Genomic DNA, 19758 nt, shown 5'->3' on the forward strand with positions numbered 1-19758 from the left:
TTTGCTGTTGTATATCATTAAGGCTTCAGTCTCATATGTTATGTGTTCAGCAGCATGTAGATCAGTGACTTCAAATAAAACATTTCTGCCTTGCAGGTGTTAGAACATATGTGGATCCTTTTACATATGAGGATCCAAATCAAGCTGTGAGGGAATTTGCCAAAGAAATTGATGCCTCCTGCATAAAGATTGAAAAAGTTATTGGTGTGGGTAAGTGCCAGAACTTTTGCATTTTTTGCAGTAAATATAGTTTAAAATTTGTTTTTAGGAAACGTGGGATCCTGTGATCTTTGTATGACAGTTTCCCAGAATGAACCGATTTAACATCTTGACAGTACAAACATGTGCTCCATGCTCATGATCATGGATTCTTTTGCCTTTTTGCTTAAGGGGAATTTGGTGAAGTATGCAGTGGACGTCTCAAAGTACCAGGAAAAAGAGAGATCTGTGTTGCTATTAAGACCCTAAAAGCTGGTTACACTGATAAACAACGGAGAGACTTCCTGAGCGAGGCCAGCATCATGGGACAATTTGACCACCCCAATATCATCCACTTAGAAGGAGTAGTTACTAAATGTAAGTAGGTCATTTTCATGACAAGGCCAATTTAAAAGTCACTGAGAAATAAAGTCTGTGGGTGTTTTTTTCTTTTGTTTTGCTGTTTTTTTACCCTCTTTCCTGTGAAATGACAGATGGAACAGATCCACTGATAGCTAATAGGAGGAAATCAGTGTGGGACAAGTCATTAATCTCGTTGTCAGCTATAAATGGGTTTATGGTTTCAAATGATACTCTATCTGTAGGCAGCTTGTACAAGATTTTGTAGGGGGAATTAATACAGCAGGGGTTCACTGTGTTTTTTTCCTTTTTGCTATGCCAAGCAGGCATCTTTCACATCTTTGCTAGTCTGAGCTGATTGTTACAGGATAGGCAAAAGCAGATGGTGAGCAAAGAATTTAAAATAGTTGGGAGAAAAATCCCAAAACAAAACTATGGAGTCATATGTTTAAGGTACAAAGCACAGATGTAAGGAGCAAGCCTTTGAAATGAAGTATTCTGTTTTAGTATGAAACTTTCTTATTTGTTTTTTTTTTTTTAATGATTTACAGGTGTGATAATTGCACTTTGCAGAAATTACCTGGCTGATTTTTTTGTTTGGTTTTTGGTTTTGTTTGATTAATTTTTTGCTTTATTTATTTATTTATTTTTGTTTAAGTCTGTTAGCATTCACTGTGCCATGAACCCTGCCTTAGAAAGACAAAGACAGAGCTTACCGGATGCTGTTTCCAGGCTTGAACTGAAAATACACCTGTGAGACAGATGCACTTGGGTCTGACTTGATGAAACACCACTGAAATGATGTAGTTATTGTCCCCACTCCAACGGTACTAGGTGATGTGTTGGCAACGCCTGACACTGGTTGCTAATCCTAAGGGACCCTTTGGATATAGGGGTTCGTTCTCAGGGCAGAAAGAGCAAAAATGAAAGCAGATAGTGAGCTTGTGAGCTGCTGTTAGAGCAGGAGCTGTATGCTTATACTACCATGTAACGTTTCTGGACATCTCACCCCTCTAACAGTTGTGGGATGGGGCTTGTATTGAGTGTCACTGTTGGCTTTTCAGGATAAATTCTGCTAGGGAAAACAGGGGCTTGGGTTTCTTTTGCCTGTCGTTTACTGAAGGCCTCCCTCAAAACTGAAATTTAAAGTAATGCTCTGTTTAAATTTTTCAGGTCTGATTCTCGTCTCTCTTGTGTTGTTGTTGCTGTAACAAAGAGGGGGTGTTTGTGGTCAGCTCACAGTGCTCGCTGCAGGCAGTAATTTTTGAAGCACCTCGGTAAAAGCAAGGCAACATGGGAATCTTTATGTTGAAAACCTACTGAGGCTTGAACCCCCTTAGCTATTACGGCTTTAGCAGTTATAAATGGCTGTCTGCATTTGCATAATGCAGTTGTCACTGAATTAAAATGATTGGAAATTTTCACCGAGGAAGTAGCAGCCTGACCCAAGAACGCTTCATTGCCTGGCTCACAGTGAGCACTGCTCCTGCAGCAAGCCAGCTTGCTTACCTCAGAGCTCGCGTGTTTGGTAAACAGGGCTACTTAAGAAGACATTTATCTCAATTTCTCCATAGGTTTTCTGAATGCTGTGATAAATGAATGCATTTAATAAACTTAAAATTAAAATGTGAGATAAATAGTGGAGTAGGTGGGGGTTGAGGGGAGAGAGGCAGCAAAAAACCATGAATACATTATTGGCTGCTAGTCAAGTACTTTAATAATTGACTCACTGATGGTAACTTCTCCTCTCTCTTTCCCTCTTCTCTGCTAAAGAAGTGCCTGAGTAATGAAATTATGTGTTAATGCACTGAAAGAGTCTCCCTTTCTTCCTTTCTACGTTGACATAGTGTCTTTTGATTGAGGAAGGTTAATTAAAACTCATTTAGCTCTATTTGTTCAGTGGAAGCATTCCGGTCACAGTTGCAAAGGATAAATGAAACAGTGACACATGCAGATTTGGTTGGAGTTTTCTTTCTTTTTACCAAAGAATGCTGGCAAAGGTGAATTAGAGAGAGGATATTATTTCATTACATCTCTGTCCGTAAGGATGCGAGTACTCAGCCAAGGTCACTAAGCCCTACATCCAGAATAGTTTGCTTTATGCCATACTGTCTCTCCCCTACTTTGTTCATGCAAATCAGAAAGGGTTCAGCTGCCAGGCTGGCATTTCAGAGGCGTGCCAGTTTGCTTGTGACCAAAACACTAAGATTTTTGATACTGGTTGGAAAGGGGAAGGGGAATCGGAACAGTAAGTGGCCTACAAAGGCTAGATTGAAACTGGAAAGGTGAACTAAATTAATGATAGGTGAAATACGTGATGTGTCTCACATATATGTTGGTCTAACTGAAATGATGTAAAACCAGTCAGTAGTCCTCGTAGTACATTGTTTTCTAACCCCCAAAAAAGAATAAAAGGACTGCTTCAAAAAGGGAAATCCCTGAAAAATAAAGGGAAAATCATCTTGATGAAAAACTCACTGAGATATAAATGAGGATGGGAACTTTCGGTGCTAAAATATTGCATGTTTTCAAACCATGTTGTTCTGGAGCAAAGACTTGCTGGTGCAGTTGCTCAGCAGTTCTGAAATGTGATACCAAGACAGAATTGAGCTATGTGCAGTCTGTGATGTGTCCGTCGATCCCTTCTGTTTTCACAATGTTTTTGTCTTCAGAGCTGACACAGGAAGTACAAGAGCAGCATTTCTCTTGGTCAGTGCCTTTTATATAGGAAGAAACTTGCTAGTTCGAGTAGCTAAAACAAACAGCTGGGTTGCCATGCCAGCCTGGTGTTGATGATAAGGTGATCCCCTGACTTCAGGTGGGCTTAACAGTGCTCATCTTGGCACTGGGCTCCTGCCATTCTGTCTCTGACCTTCTCTCCTCCCATTGCTCACTTTTAGAATGGAGGTGATACTGGATCCTTTTCTGCAAATACCCAGATGCTGAATGTGGAGCATAATGAACCCCTTGAAATAATTAGTGTTACTTGTATGTACCTAAATGCTTCCAGTTTCAGCTTTGTATGACTTTGTAAAGCACTTGAGGCAACATCAAGCATTACTTAGATATCTGCTGTTATTTATAGGCAGCAGAGTGCCTAGAAAGCATCCCCATGTCAGCAAAGTTGCATCACATTTCTCTTCAGGCTTGGTTCTCTGTATTGCAGAGGGGAAAGCTGAGTGCTGCTGAAGCATCTTACCTCATGTGACACAATTCATTGAATCATTTATCCTGTAGTTGAATTCATGAGGCAAATGGCTTTGGCTCATTTATAAATAACAAGAGACAAAGGATTCAGACTTGAGACAGAGAAAGTTGAGAGGAACAGTTTGTATTTTGCACTCTTGTCTTCGAGTACCTTGTAGCTGCTGACAGCTTCTAACTCGCCTAAAGCGTTGATCTTTTGAAAGAGAGGGAGACGAAAGCGTTCATGAATTCCATTTTAGAAAAGGAAAGCTTTCTAGTCTGTAAGCAATTTAATTACAGTAAAGATTTTTGTCAAGTTTGAACGGATCTTTTTTTCTGAGCTCTTGATTATCAATTCATGTATTCCTTAGAGACCAGGAGCCACTTTAGTTAAAGACCTTGTCAATGAGTCAGACGAAGGGTTAACCTTCCAGATGGGGCTCTTTGAATGTTCCCAACCTATAATATTTCTTCCCTTGCTCCCCACAGCTGAGGCATAAGCTCGGTGCTTTTCAAATTAAATGAGATTGTGCAAGACAGGTGTCTTGGCAGTAAAATCATGTGCAACCCATTTTTATCCCATTAACATTGGCGTTCATCAAGGAATTGTGTTTTTCTTTCTGTGAACTCTAGGTAAACCGGTAATGATCATAACTGAGTACATGGAGAACGGCTCCTTGGATGCCTTCCTCAGGGTAGGTGATTTCTTCATAATAAGCTAAAGAGATTTTATATTGGGAAATGTCTTATGGTTTCTTTTTTGGTTCTGGTTTGCCGAGGGATACTGAAAATTCAGCTTTCTAAAAGAAATTATGGTTGTACTTGGGAAATTCTGTCTCTTTTCTGGTGTTGTTCCTATCAAAAACACAGAGTAAATGCAATGTGGATGAATACAGAATAAATGTGATGTTTAAAATAGCAGGGTCTTAAATAATCCATGTTTAATGGGAACGGATTTGATTTTCTCCATTTTTGAAAGCACTGCAATGCTATAGACTCATTAAAGCTGGATATATAGCAACCCAGATACTGCATCAGTGGAAGCTGTGACAAAACCTCTAAGTTTGTACTTTACGGGTGAATTATAGATGCTAGTCAGGAGAGTGGGGACATAACATAGCATTTTATTTGAGAGAAGATGGGGATCCAGCGATATTCTCTTGGCCAATTTCAGCAATGGCAATAATGTAGCTTTTAGCTTAATGCTATGTGATTTTCTTCCTTTCCCCATCCGCAGAAGAATGATGGCAGATTTACAGTAATCCAGTTGGTAGGGATGCTTCGAGGCATTGGCTCAGGAATGAAGTACCTGTCTGACATGAGCTATGTGCATCGGGATCTAGCTGCTCGAAACATACTAGTCAACAGCAACTTGGTCTGCAAAGTGTCTGACTTTGGCATGTCCCGTGTCTTGGAAGATGACCCCGAGGCGGCTTACACCACACGGGTAAGGAGGGAGAGAAAACGTCCAGTGGGTTTTCTTGCCTACCTGATGTTTTTGTGTGACTGTGTGAGAGGTGACAATGGTTTGTTTTGAAATAATCTCAGTCATAAAGTTAAACCTATATCACAGCATAAAAATCAACATTGGCCCAGACTCCGTAACTGCTATAAATTGATGTAGTGTTATTGCTCCATCAATGGCTACATCAGTATTTCTTCTCTGAGATTGTGACCAATGTACTCCTCTGGTTTCCTCAGTGTGCTAGGAGTGCGTGACAAGAATCTGATGCCAGAAATGAGAGCCTGGGCTTCTATTCCTTCTGATATCTACACATAAGCATAATTATTTGCAACTGACTAGTCCCAGTGAGGTTTCGTACAGCAAGTCTAGATATGCTACCAAAAAAAAAAAAAAGAGTTAAAAATAAATAAGTAAATAAATCAACTTTTGCTCATCTCGTAACTTTGACTCCAAATAATTTGGGCTGGGAATAGCATTGGGCCTGCCTTCCCAAGCTTGGAGGTAGTAAATGCTTTTGCCTCACTTTTTGTTTGTTTATTTATTTGTTTCTTTCCTGTTTTGTCTATATTTCCCTGCATCCCACTAATTTTGCTCAGCCATTTTAATATGCTGCATGTGGAATAGTGCTAATGCAAGTACTTGTGGCCACGGAACAACATCTCAACTGTTACCAACCTTTGTACCAATACCTCTGTAATTAACATGTGCGTAGAAAAAAATCTCAGTTTATAAAGTCTCTTTTTTAAATTGCTTATTTTCTTCATTTTTAAATATCTGCCATTCTCCATCTGTTCTCCCTAGCGCAGAGTTTGTTTGCAGCGCTCACATTTTGCAGTTTAATCCCAGCACACATCCTTTAATGGATTCACATTCATTACAGGGAAAGATAGACTTGGATAGTATTAAATGCTGGGCAACCTTCGTGTTTCTCACTTTTAAGGATGGCAAGTGGAAAAAGCAGAAGCAGAGGTCTGGAAAGCTGCATTCAGGGAAATCAAAGTTTAGGCAACAAAAAGACAAGAAAGAAATGATTGAAAAGCCTCCCTTTGAATGTAGTGAGTGCAGATACAGTATTATGTTTGTACTCGAGTAAACTAGAGGGAATCAATGCAATTTGCATCACAGTGCATTGTCTTCATTTGGTATCAGCAATGAAGGATCAGGAAAATTTGGATAAACTCCACTGTACTCAAGCAGCTAAATAAAAGGAGCTTATTGACAATTTTTAGAATGATGACCATGTATAAACAATGTTTACGCATCTGTGTCTGAAGGGGGGAGTAGAGCTTTTTCGTAACCAGAAAAGATGCAGTCAAATGCAATTTTTAAAGCATCCTTTCTTAAGAGAATGGTGCGTTCTGCTCCCCGTTAGTAACATCTCATTAAAGTGAAAGCATCCTGTAGCCCCATGAGGCACTTACTGCTGCGAACTGATTCACAGAGGGTCTGATGCAAAGGCCAAAGGAGCCAGAAGAAGGACCCCTTTTGATTTCAGTTGGCTTTGGAACGAGTCCATGTTAAACACTTGAGAGAGATACTAGGACAATAAGCCATTAAGCATGCACATGCTGCACTCAGTTTTGGATAAAAACTATCTACAGGATTGCTGAGGAAAAAAATTACCAAAGTAAACTTAATCAAAAAAGCATAAAAGCAAATGAAAAAAATAAATGAAATCTTTGTTCGGCTTAAGTCATTCCCCGGATGAAACTGCAGGAAACCAAAAGCTCAATTAAAAACACCTTGCATATTAGCATAAACAAGAGGAGAAGTCTGTGGCCTGGGATCACTCAGCTAACGCAAAATCAGATAAACAGGATGGAGAGAGCTCCTTTTAAAGCAGTGCGGGACCGCAGTGGCCCAGGTCAGGTGCCCAAGTGTCCTTACTTGTGTAGAAAGGAGTACTGTAACAAGAGGCAGCTCTCTTCAACCGGTACCAAAAGCAACTCTGCAACCTGCTCTGGTGTGGGACTGAGAGAGCCCAGGGCTTGCTCGCCTTCTCACATCTCTGGTAGGAGCTGGGACATTGCCCGTGGGAAACACCCCAGTATTCATAAATCTTTGCAGTTTATCCTCCCTTTATTTTACCTTTTTGAAAAGCAAAACGGTTATAATCCCATTTCTTTCTGAAACAGGCCAAACAGGTCAGACAGGCGAGCAAGGAAATAGCAATTAACAGCATATACTTACTTGGTTTGTCAACCAAATCTCCGAAATACACTTCGTACAACTCCTGGCTTTTTCTCATGCTTCGGCATAGCCCTGAGCAGAGATCTTGTAGAGGACTGATAAAAATACACTTAACAATGTCCTGGTTCCCCTCCATGTGACTAAAGAAAACAGATGGGCAGCATTGCCTCCTGGTTGGATGTGACAGTTTTATGGCACGGAAAAGGGAAAGTGAAGGCCTTTTAAAGAATAATCTGGAATTGCATACAGGAAACCATTTTGTATTTGGAATGGCAATGTGGAACAGTGTCAGCCACGCACGTGACGGGGTCAGTGACTCACTAGCCTGCATTTTCTTTTCTTTGTGACAGGGTGGCAAGATCCCTATCAGGTGGACTGCACCAGAGGCGATTGCCTACCGTAAATTTACATCGGCGAGCGATGTGTGGAGCTACGGCATCGTCATGTGGGAAGTGATGTCCTACGGAGAGAGGCCTTACTGGGATATGTCCAATCAAGATGTGAGTTTCCCTCTGAGGCTTCGTCTTTCTCTTCTCTCCCTTTCTTCCCCCACACCTTTATCTTTTGCTGTAGATGTTCCCTGATGTGTTTCTGTGTCTGTTGCTGTGCAGTTATAAAACACTCCAGGTTTTTAAAAGGCTATCATGAGTGGTGGATTCGTTTTCCCAGGGAACCTCTCCAGAGTAAAGAGTTCCCTGAATACTTCAAGTGTCATCTGTAAGGTAATGGGGGATTCTCTAGTTAGTATCTAACTTGTGCGCATATCTTTCTTTTCCTTTTTTTTAAGGAAAATTATTAATCAGTTAAAGAAAACAGAGGACAGAGGACAGTGGAGAAAAGGGAAATGAATGTATATAAACTATTAGATCATAACACTGTAAAGAGAAGGAAAAGTTGAATATTGATTTTAAATCTCAAGTTTATTGAAAATCTATATGAAAAAACACTTGAATTTAATGGGGTTTCCTATTAGTAGTTAATTCTTCAAACCCCAGAATGCTTGTAATTCTTCCAGATAATTTTATTTCTTGTAGGAAATCTGAAACAACACATCCAAAATCCAATTCTGATTATCAGAGCATCCTTGTGACAATTGCATAGGTGCCCCCTGAGGACATTAAAGAGCAGCTTTCCTAAATGACCGTTCTTAAATTATGTATGTCCTGTTTAAGTGTACCATCTGGACTACTTCAGTGTATTCCAAGAGGGACCGCACACAACGGCTGCTATTCCAGAAGAATATTTAGTATTAATACTAATAAGAGCTTTTGCTAATAGATTTTTTATTAAATTAAAAAAAAAAATCCAGTGGAAACGAGACATAGATTATCCATAATACTTTTCCCATGGAATTTGCAAACATACAAAGGAAGAAAAAAATGTTAATCTGAATATATATGGTCATGGGAGTGGTTAAGTCATTTTACAAGTCATCTGCTTTCTTATGTAGAGCCGAAACATTTTCAAAGAGTGTCTAGATGTGATGGCATTTAATCTAAACAGGGGGATGTAATTTTAATTTCCTTCTGATGTGAAATGTCTCTTCTGGCACCCAATCTTGCCTTCCTTTGCTAAGAGGAAGTCATCAAGACTTAGCAAGAAAATAAAACACCAGATGTGTCTGAGTTATATCAGGCATGTCTACACAACACAGCGGAGCTCAGTGCAAAAACCACGGAGCTGACATACTAGGCTGAGACACACTGCAAATGTGCAGTGCTAGACCATGTCAAACAGTCTGAACAGGACAGTCAAAGCCAATAACACTGTCTCTGCATCCCCTTTTTAGTACCTGGCGTAGACATACCATGTTTTTTCTCCTTAACAGCAGTGAAAACCGTGCTTTCACAACAAAGCAGAAGTGGATTTGAAATTATTCTCCATGTCTGTTGAATAAAGAGGAGGCAAAAGGATCTTCTTACTTCCTGAATTTGTCAAAACCACTTTGCGGTCACTGATTAGCTGCTAATAGTGCAAGCATTTTCCCCCCACTCTGTTCTCCCAGTGGGTTTTAGCCACTAATTGGACAAGACGAGAAGGAGGGAATTTAGTGCAATTCAGTCCCTGTGCACTCCTGGTCTTTAGTCTCTTGGTGAATCCTGCCAGGAAACTCATATTGATTAAGGCCTGAAGGCTCCTCAGCAAGTCCCTGTCATCTCCGAATGGAGCCCTGGTCATGTCCCTTTCTCCTGAGAGAACTAACACGCCATCAAAGTGCTGAGCTCTGGAGCTGTCTCTGGAGGGTTCAAAACGCCAGCAGCTTGCAGTTTTTCTGGATCCTATTAAGTATGAGTTGCGTAAGTGAGCTGCTGCATTGGACTACAGTAACTTTCTTTGTAAAGTTGCACCAAAAGGTTCCTATCTCTGAGTTTCTTTGAAATGCACAGTGTTGAGCGAACAAGTTCTCCACAGGCCTGTATTACTGACAGAGACGAGCTAGCCCAGGAGAAGAGAAAGGAGGGGATGATCTGCTGTCCCCTAAAAATTATGGGAAAATGTTCATCACCAGCATAACTATGTACCCCAAACTGAATATTCGTTGTAGATCTATTGCTTTGCTGACTTTCTGTGCATCCAGGACAGTTTTGCCTTCTTTCCTATTTTGTCTTCCCTTTATCCCATGATGCTCTTTCATGGTACGTTGCTGTGTTGTATCTGATGCCTGCTTTCGATGTTGTACCCTTTTAGTTTTGAACTGTTGAGGAGAAATGGCAGTACTGAGACCACCAACTGCTTGAGTCCGAGTGCAATCTTCCATATTGTTTCACTTAATCGTGGATTTGTTTCCATATTTCAGATTGCCCTAGGATAAATGATACTCAGCTGGTAGATGTGAGTAGTCTCTGATGTTCTCTAATGTCTTCCTAATTGTGCCATTTGCAGGTTATTAAAGCCATTGAAGAAGGGTATCGGTTGCCACCCCCAATGGACTGCCCCATTGCTCTCCATCAGCTGATGCTAGACTGCTGGCAGAAGGAGCGCAGCGACAGGCCTAAATTTGGACAGATCGTCAACATGCTGGACAAACTCATCCGCAACCCCAACAGCCTGAAGAGGACGGGCAGCGAGAGCTCCAGGTCAGCTGTGCCTTTGTGTCGGTGATGTATGGGGCAGCAGAGTGGAGGTGACAGGCAGAGCTGCAAGTCACCCCGGCTGCCGCTCCGGGATCAGAGCGTGCCCTGCCCAGCCAGGCTGCGCAGCAGGCGCTGTGCAAGAGAGCACAGGGCTTCCTGGCACGCCGCCGAGCCCAGCTGGGCACCTCAGCCTCTCCTCGCTCTGTGAGAAGGAAAGTCAAATGAGCTGCATCGCACCAGCGCTGGCCAGGTTTTTAACACAGTCTAAAGTAAATCCTGGAAAAGTTCTGATGCGGGCAAGCCCTGTTTGCGGCGTCTTCCCCTCTCCCACCTCAGTAAAAGGGCTCGAAGGGGTTTCCTTAACGCAATGTAGGTAACAAGAGTGATGTGGTTTTCTGCAGGAAAAGTACATCATCAAGTTTTATAAACCCTAGATTTGTGTAGGATTTGCAAATGAGCATTATGGCATTACAGCCAACACCTTGCGGGCATTGGGAAGGTGTGGATTAATTTTTATGTGAATTTGAATTTAATTTTGTGGAAAGCCAGTTTCATGTCTCCACTGATCCCACATTACTTTTGTGTTTTGTTTGCTGAGCATGGTATACCTGGTGCGTGCAAAAGAAGCACAGTAGGAAGGAAACTCCCAGAGTTATAGAAACAACAAATCTTTGTTGGGACAGATCAGCAGTTTGTTTGAGCTGATGAAACACTGCTGAAGTAATAGGAGCCGAACTAATTTACACCAAGTTTGCTCTGTTGTTTAAATGCCTTTGGTTTGTAAGGTGAATTTGCTTACAGCAACTGTGGAGAAAAGCTTAGCAGGGAAGAAACAAAGGGAAGATAAGAGAAGAATATTTTTCAGAAGAAGAGAAGGTGCAAAAAAGACTGTTGGGCAATACAAAATTCAGCTTCTTGATACAGTGAAGGAATAACAGGGGCCAGAGAGGTTCAGATTCAGCCTCCAACAGAAGCTGGAAAACATTCTGGAAAAGGCTATTTTATTTTTTTTAAGTCCCAGGTCCTTTTGGGACTCTTACCTACAATTAGCATTATCTGAAGAGGGATTATTAATCCCATGAGGCCAGTGTCACCAGATACATTCCAAATGGCCCTAATTGCAGTGATAGCCTGGCAAACATGTATCCGCCCTCGAGACTTAAATAATTGACATGGTGAGAATCACGATATGATCTGCTATGATAATCTGAGCATTGCCGTATCAACCTTCTCCATTTTGCTTTGCTTCCAGCTCACAGGTGCTTTCTGTAAATACATGTATTTTGCAAAAGTTCAAGACCTGTTCAAGGCCATTCCACGTGCACAACTGTTTTTAGATGCTTTTATTTCTTTTCTTTGGAATACGGATTTCAAATTTGCATAAAACTTTATTAATATAATATATGACTTTATAAGTGAAGCATAATTGTATATAATTAGGTTGCCATCACCGGTCTTGTGTGAGATAGTGTAAGCGAGCCGTACCAAGCCCTGCTGCCACGCACGCAGTGCCGTAGGCAGCACTTAGCTCTGCTGTTGCACACCTCATCTTTGATGATGCGCGTTCCCAAATAAACTGCGAGATGATAATTGTTGGGGTTAGATAGACAGGAGTAATTAATAATGGCTTAATGAGACGGTGTGATTTACAATATACATGAAAAATTAAATGAGATACTAATAAGTGGAGCGAATTTTGTGAAAATAGTTATTTGCAAATCTGTGCAAGGCCAAATGAGAAGCACATTCCACGGTGCAAACAAAGATCAAAGCCCGCGTCAGTCCGCCAGTGCTGGCACACGTGCTGGTCAGGAATGGGCTGATTAAAGAGGGGATTAGCTCCCTGCTGGCCTGAGTTTGATTGAATGCACCCAGCTTGCCTGTGAACCTGGCTAGGAACAGGGTTTATCAGAACCCGCCCTGAGTTCTGCTCTCCAAACCCGTCTGTGGGGTTGCGAGCTCACCCTGCCCCTGCGCACACTCGGGTGGGGTTTCCATAGCTGCCGAGCTGGGGGCTGACACACGCGGGGCTGGCTCTGCCTTCCACTGCTGCCACTGAGACGCGGAGCCGGTCGGCCGAGCACGCCACGGCAATGCCATCTTTTTGGTGCCCGCAGCAAAAGCGTTTTCTAGGACTTTTGTTGCATCTGAGGTGGAAACTAAGCAGCGTGGTGGTTCAAGTTACGTATGAAAGCAGAAATAAAAACCTGAGGTCTAGTTCATTCTTGGCAAAAGTTGGCCCATTACTTGGTTAAGTTCCTTGCAGGTGATCTACTTGGCTGTCCAGAGAGCTACAGGTTTCGCTAGGCACGACTTGTCGCCCTTGCTTTTCCTAATAACTTAGAATGAGCATTGCAGAGACCAAAGCTGGGTTTGAAAGTCACGATGTGTCTGACGCAGTCTGTCTGTCCTTTCGTTGTTTGGCATGCAGGCCCAGCACAGCCCTGCTGGATCCCAGCTCCCCGGAGTTCTCGGCGGTTGTTTCTGTCGGTGACTGGCTCCAAGCCATTAAAATGGAGCGATACAAGGATAACTTCACAGCTGCTGGCTATACCACCCTAGAGGCTGTGGTGCATATGAACCAGGAGTAAGTACTCAGCGCTATAACAAAAAAACTGGTAAATCTGGATTTAATCAGCCTCCTTTGCTTTGTGCTGCATATCATTACACTCATTAAAGGAATGGAATGCCTTTCATTTGGACGGAGTATAACTTTAAAATGCCTCCACAATGCCTTCACTTATTTAATTAAACATTTCTGTACATCTGCCTTGCTTTTGCTGTGTTACTTGTGGCTGACTCTTAATATTTGTCTCTGGATCAGCATCTGACCCACAGTTCTCAGCCCCCTGCTTCTTCTCTTGCTTCCCGCAGCGACCTGGCCAGGATCGGGATCACTGCCCTCGCGCACCAGAACAAGATCTTGAGCAGCGTTCAAGCCATGCGCACCCAAATGCAACAGATGCACGGCAGGATGGTGCCAGTCTGAGCCAGTACTGAATAAACTCAAAACTCTTGAAATTAGTTTACCTCATCCATGCACTTTAATTGAAGAACTGCACTTTTTTTACTTCGTCTCCTCGCCCGTTGAAATAGAGATCTGCAGCATTGCTTGATGTACAGATTGTGGAAACCGAGCGTGTGTGTTGGGAGGGGGGCCTCCAGAAATGACAAGCCGTCATTTTAAACCAGACCTGGAACAAATTGTTTCTTGGAACATACTTCTCTGTTGATCAACGATATGTAAAATACATGTATCTATATAAATATAAAGTCACATTCGAGTTTTGATGCTATGTTTGCTGCCAGATATTGTCCTTTAAAAAAAACAAAACAAAACAAAAAAAAATTACTTTCCTTCTCCCTGTGACCTGTAGGATTACAACCATAGTGTTTTATTTGTGGGTGAAACCACAGTTGTGCATCTTTCACTGGAATGAAGAATCTGCCCTAGGATATTTTTTGCAGACTTGATGCATCACTAATACCTTGCAGAAACCTCAGTGAGAATATCATCTGGCTAATCAGTGCCTGTCGATTCGTGACCTGCCCACTCACGGGCTTGAGACATGAAATGACCCACCTCGTGGATTACTGGGCAAAACTGGACTTCTGGGGAGATTGCTGGCTGTTGTGCTGTGCTGAATCCTACCATGTAGAGACTTTTCATGAACATCTTGCCAGTAGTCAGCTGTGACAATCGTGGCTGTGGAGCTTTCGGACATCTTTGCTCTTTCAAGAAGTGATTCCCATTGCCACGTGGAGAAGGTCAGTGGAAGTACAGCATCCAACATGTTTGTGGTGCTTTATTTCTTAACCTGTGCTAGTATTTCATCGCTGTAAAAACACAAATCAACCAACCTCTGTGTATTACTTGGGGATCCAGAACCCAGTCTGGCTCACAAGCTGTTGCAGGCTGGGATGTGCAGACCAGGTGCAGTAAAAGTGTCGTGGGCCTCAGGCCGTGCAGTGCTCAGAGCCTGATCCCGCTACTCGGTGTAAGCAGTAGGGATGCCTTTATTTTTGGGGGTGGAAAAACCCACATGTGGATCCCATAAAAAGGAAGAGCAGTGTTTCAAAGTACATGTACAGATAACTGTTCACAGAAGGAGGACCAAGGGCTTTTCCTGCCTATAATGGCAGAACCAGTATGTGTGCTGCAGGAAGATCAGCCTCAGTTGCTGTCACTGGTTTTATCTGAGTGGGAGTAGAAGGAAATGCGAAGGGCTCCGTGCACAGCCCCCTTTAGGGCCAGCCCCATAGCCTGGGTTATCAAAGCATCTGTGGGTCCGAATGCCTGGCACATGCCAAGTTTGAACAGAGGAATATTTCTCACCAAGTGCAGCCTCAGTTTCTTCTACCAGTGGCTGTAGGCTGCATGGCCGAGGTCTAAGCACCCTTCTGTGAGTATGGCCAAGAAGGTGGCCCATAACTACTGGAAAAGCTGCCTCCCTCTGCTCGGAGCAGATGGGAAGCCGAGTGAAAGCATCCCCTAGCTCGCTGGGTGGAGGTGGCTGCTGTAGGATTGTGCTTGTCCTCGTTAGATCACGTCGGACAAAGCGTTATCCAGCAAAGCTCTGAACAGACCTGGATTTTATTTATGTCGAGGCTTCTGTAACTCTTTTTGATCAGTGAAAGGGGACCAGAGATTTGTACAGATCGGATGCCTTTTAAACTCCTTTTGTGGACTGTAGGGGTGAGATGACCTTAGAAAAGTGACAGGATCTTATGCTGTGAAGGGGAAGAGGGGGACTTTTAGGATACATGCTCCTGAAGAGACACTGCATTTCAGCTGTGCCAGGCACAGTGTCAAGAAGGTGAGATTTATATTTTGATGGTGCTAAAACTGGTTCTTTGGTCTGCAATATTTTGGTCCCACTTTGCACCTGACAGCAAATTCAGAAATAATTTAGCAGCTTTATATGTCAGATTCTTTTTAACGATTACATTTATTCTAAATCCAAAACAGCTCACTCAGTTGGACAAGTCACACTTACTGCATCCACAGCGCTGCTCACATCATTTTTGTCACTTTTAACAATAAGTTGCTGATTTTAACCACTAACTCTCCCTCACCCCCAACTTTCTCAGAAAACAACTTGTTCAGATTATGGGATGCTAAATTCAGATCCTGTCATGTCATGACAGCTTAGTAAAAACTGTTCTGCAGCATTACTTATAAAAGCTTTTCCATTTGAAGAACTTTAATATTTCTTTTAAGAAACTATTTAAACCAGCATGTTTTAATGTCACGTTGCCAGGCGACATAAGAAGCGGTTACTCATTTTAAAGACCTGACACTTGTACTTCCAGCAGCAAAAATTCTTTTGCTGAAGTGCAGAGATACATTTCAGTTTCCCCTTGCTGTAGATCTGTTGCAGTCTGTTGAGATCATCTTTTACATTAAAACAAAATACACCCAATTTTCTGGCCTATTTGAAAAAATGTTTTCTTGCAGCCTAGTGACAGTCATTCAGAACACTCCAATATTTTCTACCCAAAATGAAAAATTGTGTCCATGTGAAGTGAAAACTCTGAAGGCAGCTCCAGTCCCTTACATAGCCAGTTATAAGGTGTGTCGTGGAAGCTTGACCTGCTTCCATGTCAGCGCTTCGCCAGGCAGGAATGAGTTCAGCTCTTTTCTGAGGATGTGAGTGAAGGATTGCAGCAGCTTCTAGAGGGAAACCTCAGAGGAGATACTAGGGCAGGGGTAGGTGTCTGTTGTGTTGCACGTTGGTGAAATATTTGTGTTTTCTTTTTGTGCAGGGAAATCAGATTTTGCTTTCATGGCCTCATAGCCCGTCCTGATGATCATATTGACCGCGGAGGAACACAGACCAGACACGAAGCCTTCTGGATCCACGGTTGTGTCTTCCCTAGCACTGATCCTGGAAACCACGCACTGAACAGTCATTGGGACCTGAAGAGAGCGTGACTTTTACTTTCTCTTTTTTTTTCCTTGCCACTCCATTTTTGATTCATTGAAAGATGACTAACTCGATGAGATTCAGCGCCCAGTTGTCACTGGAGGAATGTACTGTGTCAAAGCCCTGCAGACTTCTTGATTTTTTTTCCTCCCCTTCTGCTTTCTCTTCCTACCTTGGACTTTATTTATATATTTTGTTGTTTTCTCTTCTTATCCCCTGGCTGTCACTGCTGCATCGCAGACAGATGCAGGTGGCAGAACACTACACATCTTACCATGGACGCCAGGCCAGGTGCCACAGCAAAGAACCCAGTTCCTGTGAGCTGCCTATATACATTGCTGAAGTGACATTCTACACGAAACGTGCCATTGCAGTGATATAAATATATTTTTTTTCCTTGAATGGATAATGGATTATTATCTCCTCTGACAGGTGCGTATGTGTGTTTGTGTGCGTGTGCGTGCAAGTCGCCTCGTGTAGAGCTGCCTGTGAATGTGCCGAAAGCACCCCTGGAAGCGCAGGAGCCCCGCTGCCACGTGAGCACAGGCCAACAGCTCCTGTCTGCAGTGGTAGCAAGAACACACACATTTGAAAACGTTGAAATTTCTGTGTCTGTAGATGTATTTTTAACTGCTACACTACCTGTAATGAGTAGTTCTGCGGCCTAAAAGAGGGACCATTTCAAGTTAGTTTTCAAGCTGTAGATTACAGGATCCGTAAGGGTGCTAAAGGTTTTCCTAAGTGTTGTTTATTCTTACTAACGCCCTGTTTATGATAAAGAGCAACCAGTTTCTCAATGGCAAGTTGATGGAGGCAGCACCTGCACATCCATCCACTGGTAACCCCAAACTGCATTCTTAAGTAGCCTTTTTTATCTGCAAAGGAGGGTTTTAAAGACTTGTTGAATGCAAACAAATATATGCAATTCTTCCATTCACAGGAGCACCTTGCTCTGTGTGCAAGCTGTGAAAACTTTAATAATCAAAACACTTCATTTGCTCCTGGCACAGTTAAGGATCACAGTCACGAGACTGTTAAGGTTACAGTAGAGAGCTGGAGAGTTGCAACGTGTCCTGTTCCCAGCATGTGGTGAGGTGCTGGAGGAGGCGCCTCCCGTGGCCCAGGGAGCAGTGCTACGGCCTGCTGGTGCTACCTACAGCAGCTTTCTGCCTTCAGAGAATTCACTGCTAACTTACAGTAAACTTACAGAGTTTCTGAGTGGAGCCGTGCACCTAGAGCCCAGGGAGTGTGCGGGCGCTGGGCATTGGGAGCAGGGCGCGAGGTGCCACCGCGTGCCCAGAGCAGCGCAACAAATGTCACGGGATGGGGAGCGCTCCCCTCGGGGGGATCCGGGTGTGCTGCACTGGAAGACCGTCCCCACCAGTGGCCGTGCTGGAGGAGGAGGAGAAGGAGAAGGAGCTGGGCTGGGGGCAGCCGGGGCAGGCAGTGAGGGGCTGCAGGCTTCGGGCACCAGGGGCCATGGCTCCAGAGGCAGCTGGGGTGAAGGGGACCCGGGGCAGCTTCCCCACTGCCCAGGATGTCATCGAGAAGCCTGGCCGGCACCACAGGCCTCTGCTCGTTAAGGAATTGTCCTGCTCGCACCCCACTGGTTGATGTTTGTCCAGGTTTCTTGCTGTACTAATTTTGTGATGGATCTATGTATTAAAAAATATATGTATAAAATACAAAAGGCTGGTAAGTAACCAGTAAAGGGGACTTAAAAAGCAGTATTTTTCTTTTGTGACATTTTCATAACCAGAAAAAAAAAAAAAAAGAACTGAAATACTAATCAGACAAATAAAAAGAGAGTGCATTTATTTTTTTGTATCACTGCAAGTATGTTGGAATATGCAAGGACTGTGGTTAAAATTAGAATGTATGAGGCATATTATAATTTAGTTCATACTGAAAAAATCTAACAGCATTTCTTGGTTCGTGCATTTGAACGATCTCTGGGTTAGATATATAGATTTTCTATTTTGTTTTAATTTGTAATGTTTTTCCCTTCCATGAATTTTAGGTACACATAACTTATGTCATTTATTTATGGTCTTTTATACCTAGTTTGTAAAATTGTAAAATAGCAATGCAAACATTTGCATTTGAAAATAATAAAGTAGTTGCTGTACAAACCTGAAATGGACTCTTTCTAATTATTGCATCTTTTTATTACTCTTTTATTACTTAGTGCTTATCCACAACAAATATGAATACAAAGCTCGAGGTAATAACCCTGCTGTTTGCCTTGAGGGGATCAGTTTTCTTTGGGAGATTTCAGAGGAATGCACTCCCAAAGCTCGCTTACACTGCGCAGCTCCCAGCTGTATCTTCAAGCACGTCTCATGCTCCTGTTACTGCCCCAGGTTGTGTGGTGTGCTGAACATCAGAGAATCACCTAGGGTGGAAAAGACCTGCAAGATCACCAAGTCCAACCATCAGACATAGCTGTGACGTGGGAAGGATGCTGCAGGCAGGCTGGCCTTGTGAACAATCGCAGTGATTTTTCCTTGGGGACTAGGTCCCCTCTCTGGGTGCTATCCCTGACAAACCAATTGCAGGACCATGAGATTGTTTCATTTGTCCTCTGGGGTAGTCTGAGTTATTCTGCACCCATCTCTCCCATTGCCTGGGCCTTGGCATGGTCTCTTCTGGCCGAGGCAGTCTTGGAAGTTTCACAGCTCCCTTTTGCAGCCTGGCTGCTTACTCGTGGCACTGCCAGCCACGCTGGGTGTCCTGGGGCTGCTGTAGGAGACGTGGCCAGGGAGGGAGGAGAAGCTGGGGGGTGAAACGGGAACCAGAGGTGTGAGTGTCAGGGGGAGCAGGAAACGATGGTGAGGTCTCGGAGCAGGGAACGGGGGAGTGGGTGCTGTGTGTAAAGGGTGCTGCTGGGTGATGGCAGCGCCTGAGCAGGTGTGTGCCAAGGGTGCGATGTCCTTAACCACCCCTCCTGTGTGGCCCTGCTTAACTGGGGTGCCCAGAGCTCCTCCCATTGCACCCACCTCGTTATGGGTGTACACGGTTCAAAGGTAGGGCAAAAAGGATGCTGGCTCTTCCAGAAATGGTGCTTAAGCTTTTGACTTGTCTGCCTGACAAATACTTTGAACCCAGCTCTTCTTGGGAAGGGTTCCAGTGAAGCCAATGGAGCTGCAACATGCAGCCTTAGTCCCCAGGAAGTCCTGCTGATGGCACTGGCTTAGCATATTTCAAAAGCTGGTTCATTGTTTCCTTCAGTGCTTGAGAACACAAAGGCAACAAACTGGGTGTTTCTCTGGTGTCTTTATTTGGCCAGGTGGTGTGTTAAGAGGGAATGTGTCTTGGCTGGAAAAACAGATTCCATTGCGCACACACAAAGAAAAAC

The 19758-nt window shown here is 43.3% G+C and overlaps 1 protein-coding gene across 1 annotated transcript in view; it reads left to right on the forward strand.

The window, feature by feature from the left end:
- The window catches only part of EPHA4 (EPH receptor A4), a 95151-nt gene extending 76698 nt beyond the window's left edge, over positions 1 to 18453 (forward strand). The window contains exons 10-18 of the mRNA XM_084292154.1: positions 97 to 210; positions 391 to 576; positions 4378 to 4439; positions 4982 to 5191; positions 7750 to 7899; positions 10283 to 10476; positions 12905 to 13060; positions 13348 to 14241; positions 16240 to 18453. Coding sequence (XP_084148280.1) covers positions 97 to 210; positions 391 to 576; positions 4378 to 4439; positions 4982 to 5191; positions 7750 to 7899; positions 10283 to 10476; positions 12905 to 13060; positions 13348 to 13462 — 1187 coding nt within the window. The 3' untranslated portion in view covers positions 13463 to 14241; positions 16240 to 18453. The remainder of the gene's footprint in view (positions 1 to 96; positions 211 to 390; positions 577 to 4377; positions 4440 to 4981; positions 5192 to 7749; positions 7900 to 10282; positions 10477 to 12904; positions 13061 to 13347; positions 14242 to 16239) is intronic.
- Positions 18454 to 19758: the final 1305 nt, after the last annotated feature.

The sequence above is a fragment of the Netta rufina genome, assembly GCF_964035555.1.
Source record: "Netta rufina genome assembly, chromosome: 9".
Lineage (NCBI taxonomy): Eukaryota > Metazoa > Chordata > Aves > Anseriformes > Anatidae > Netta > Netta rufina.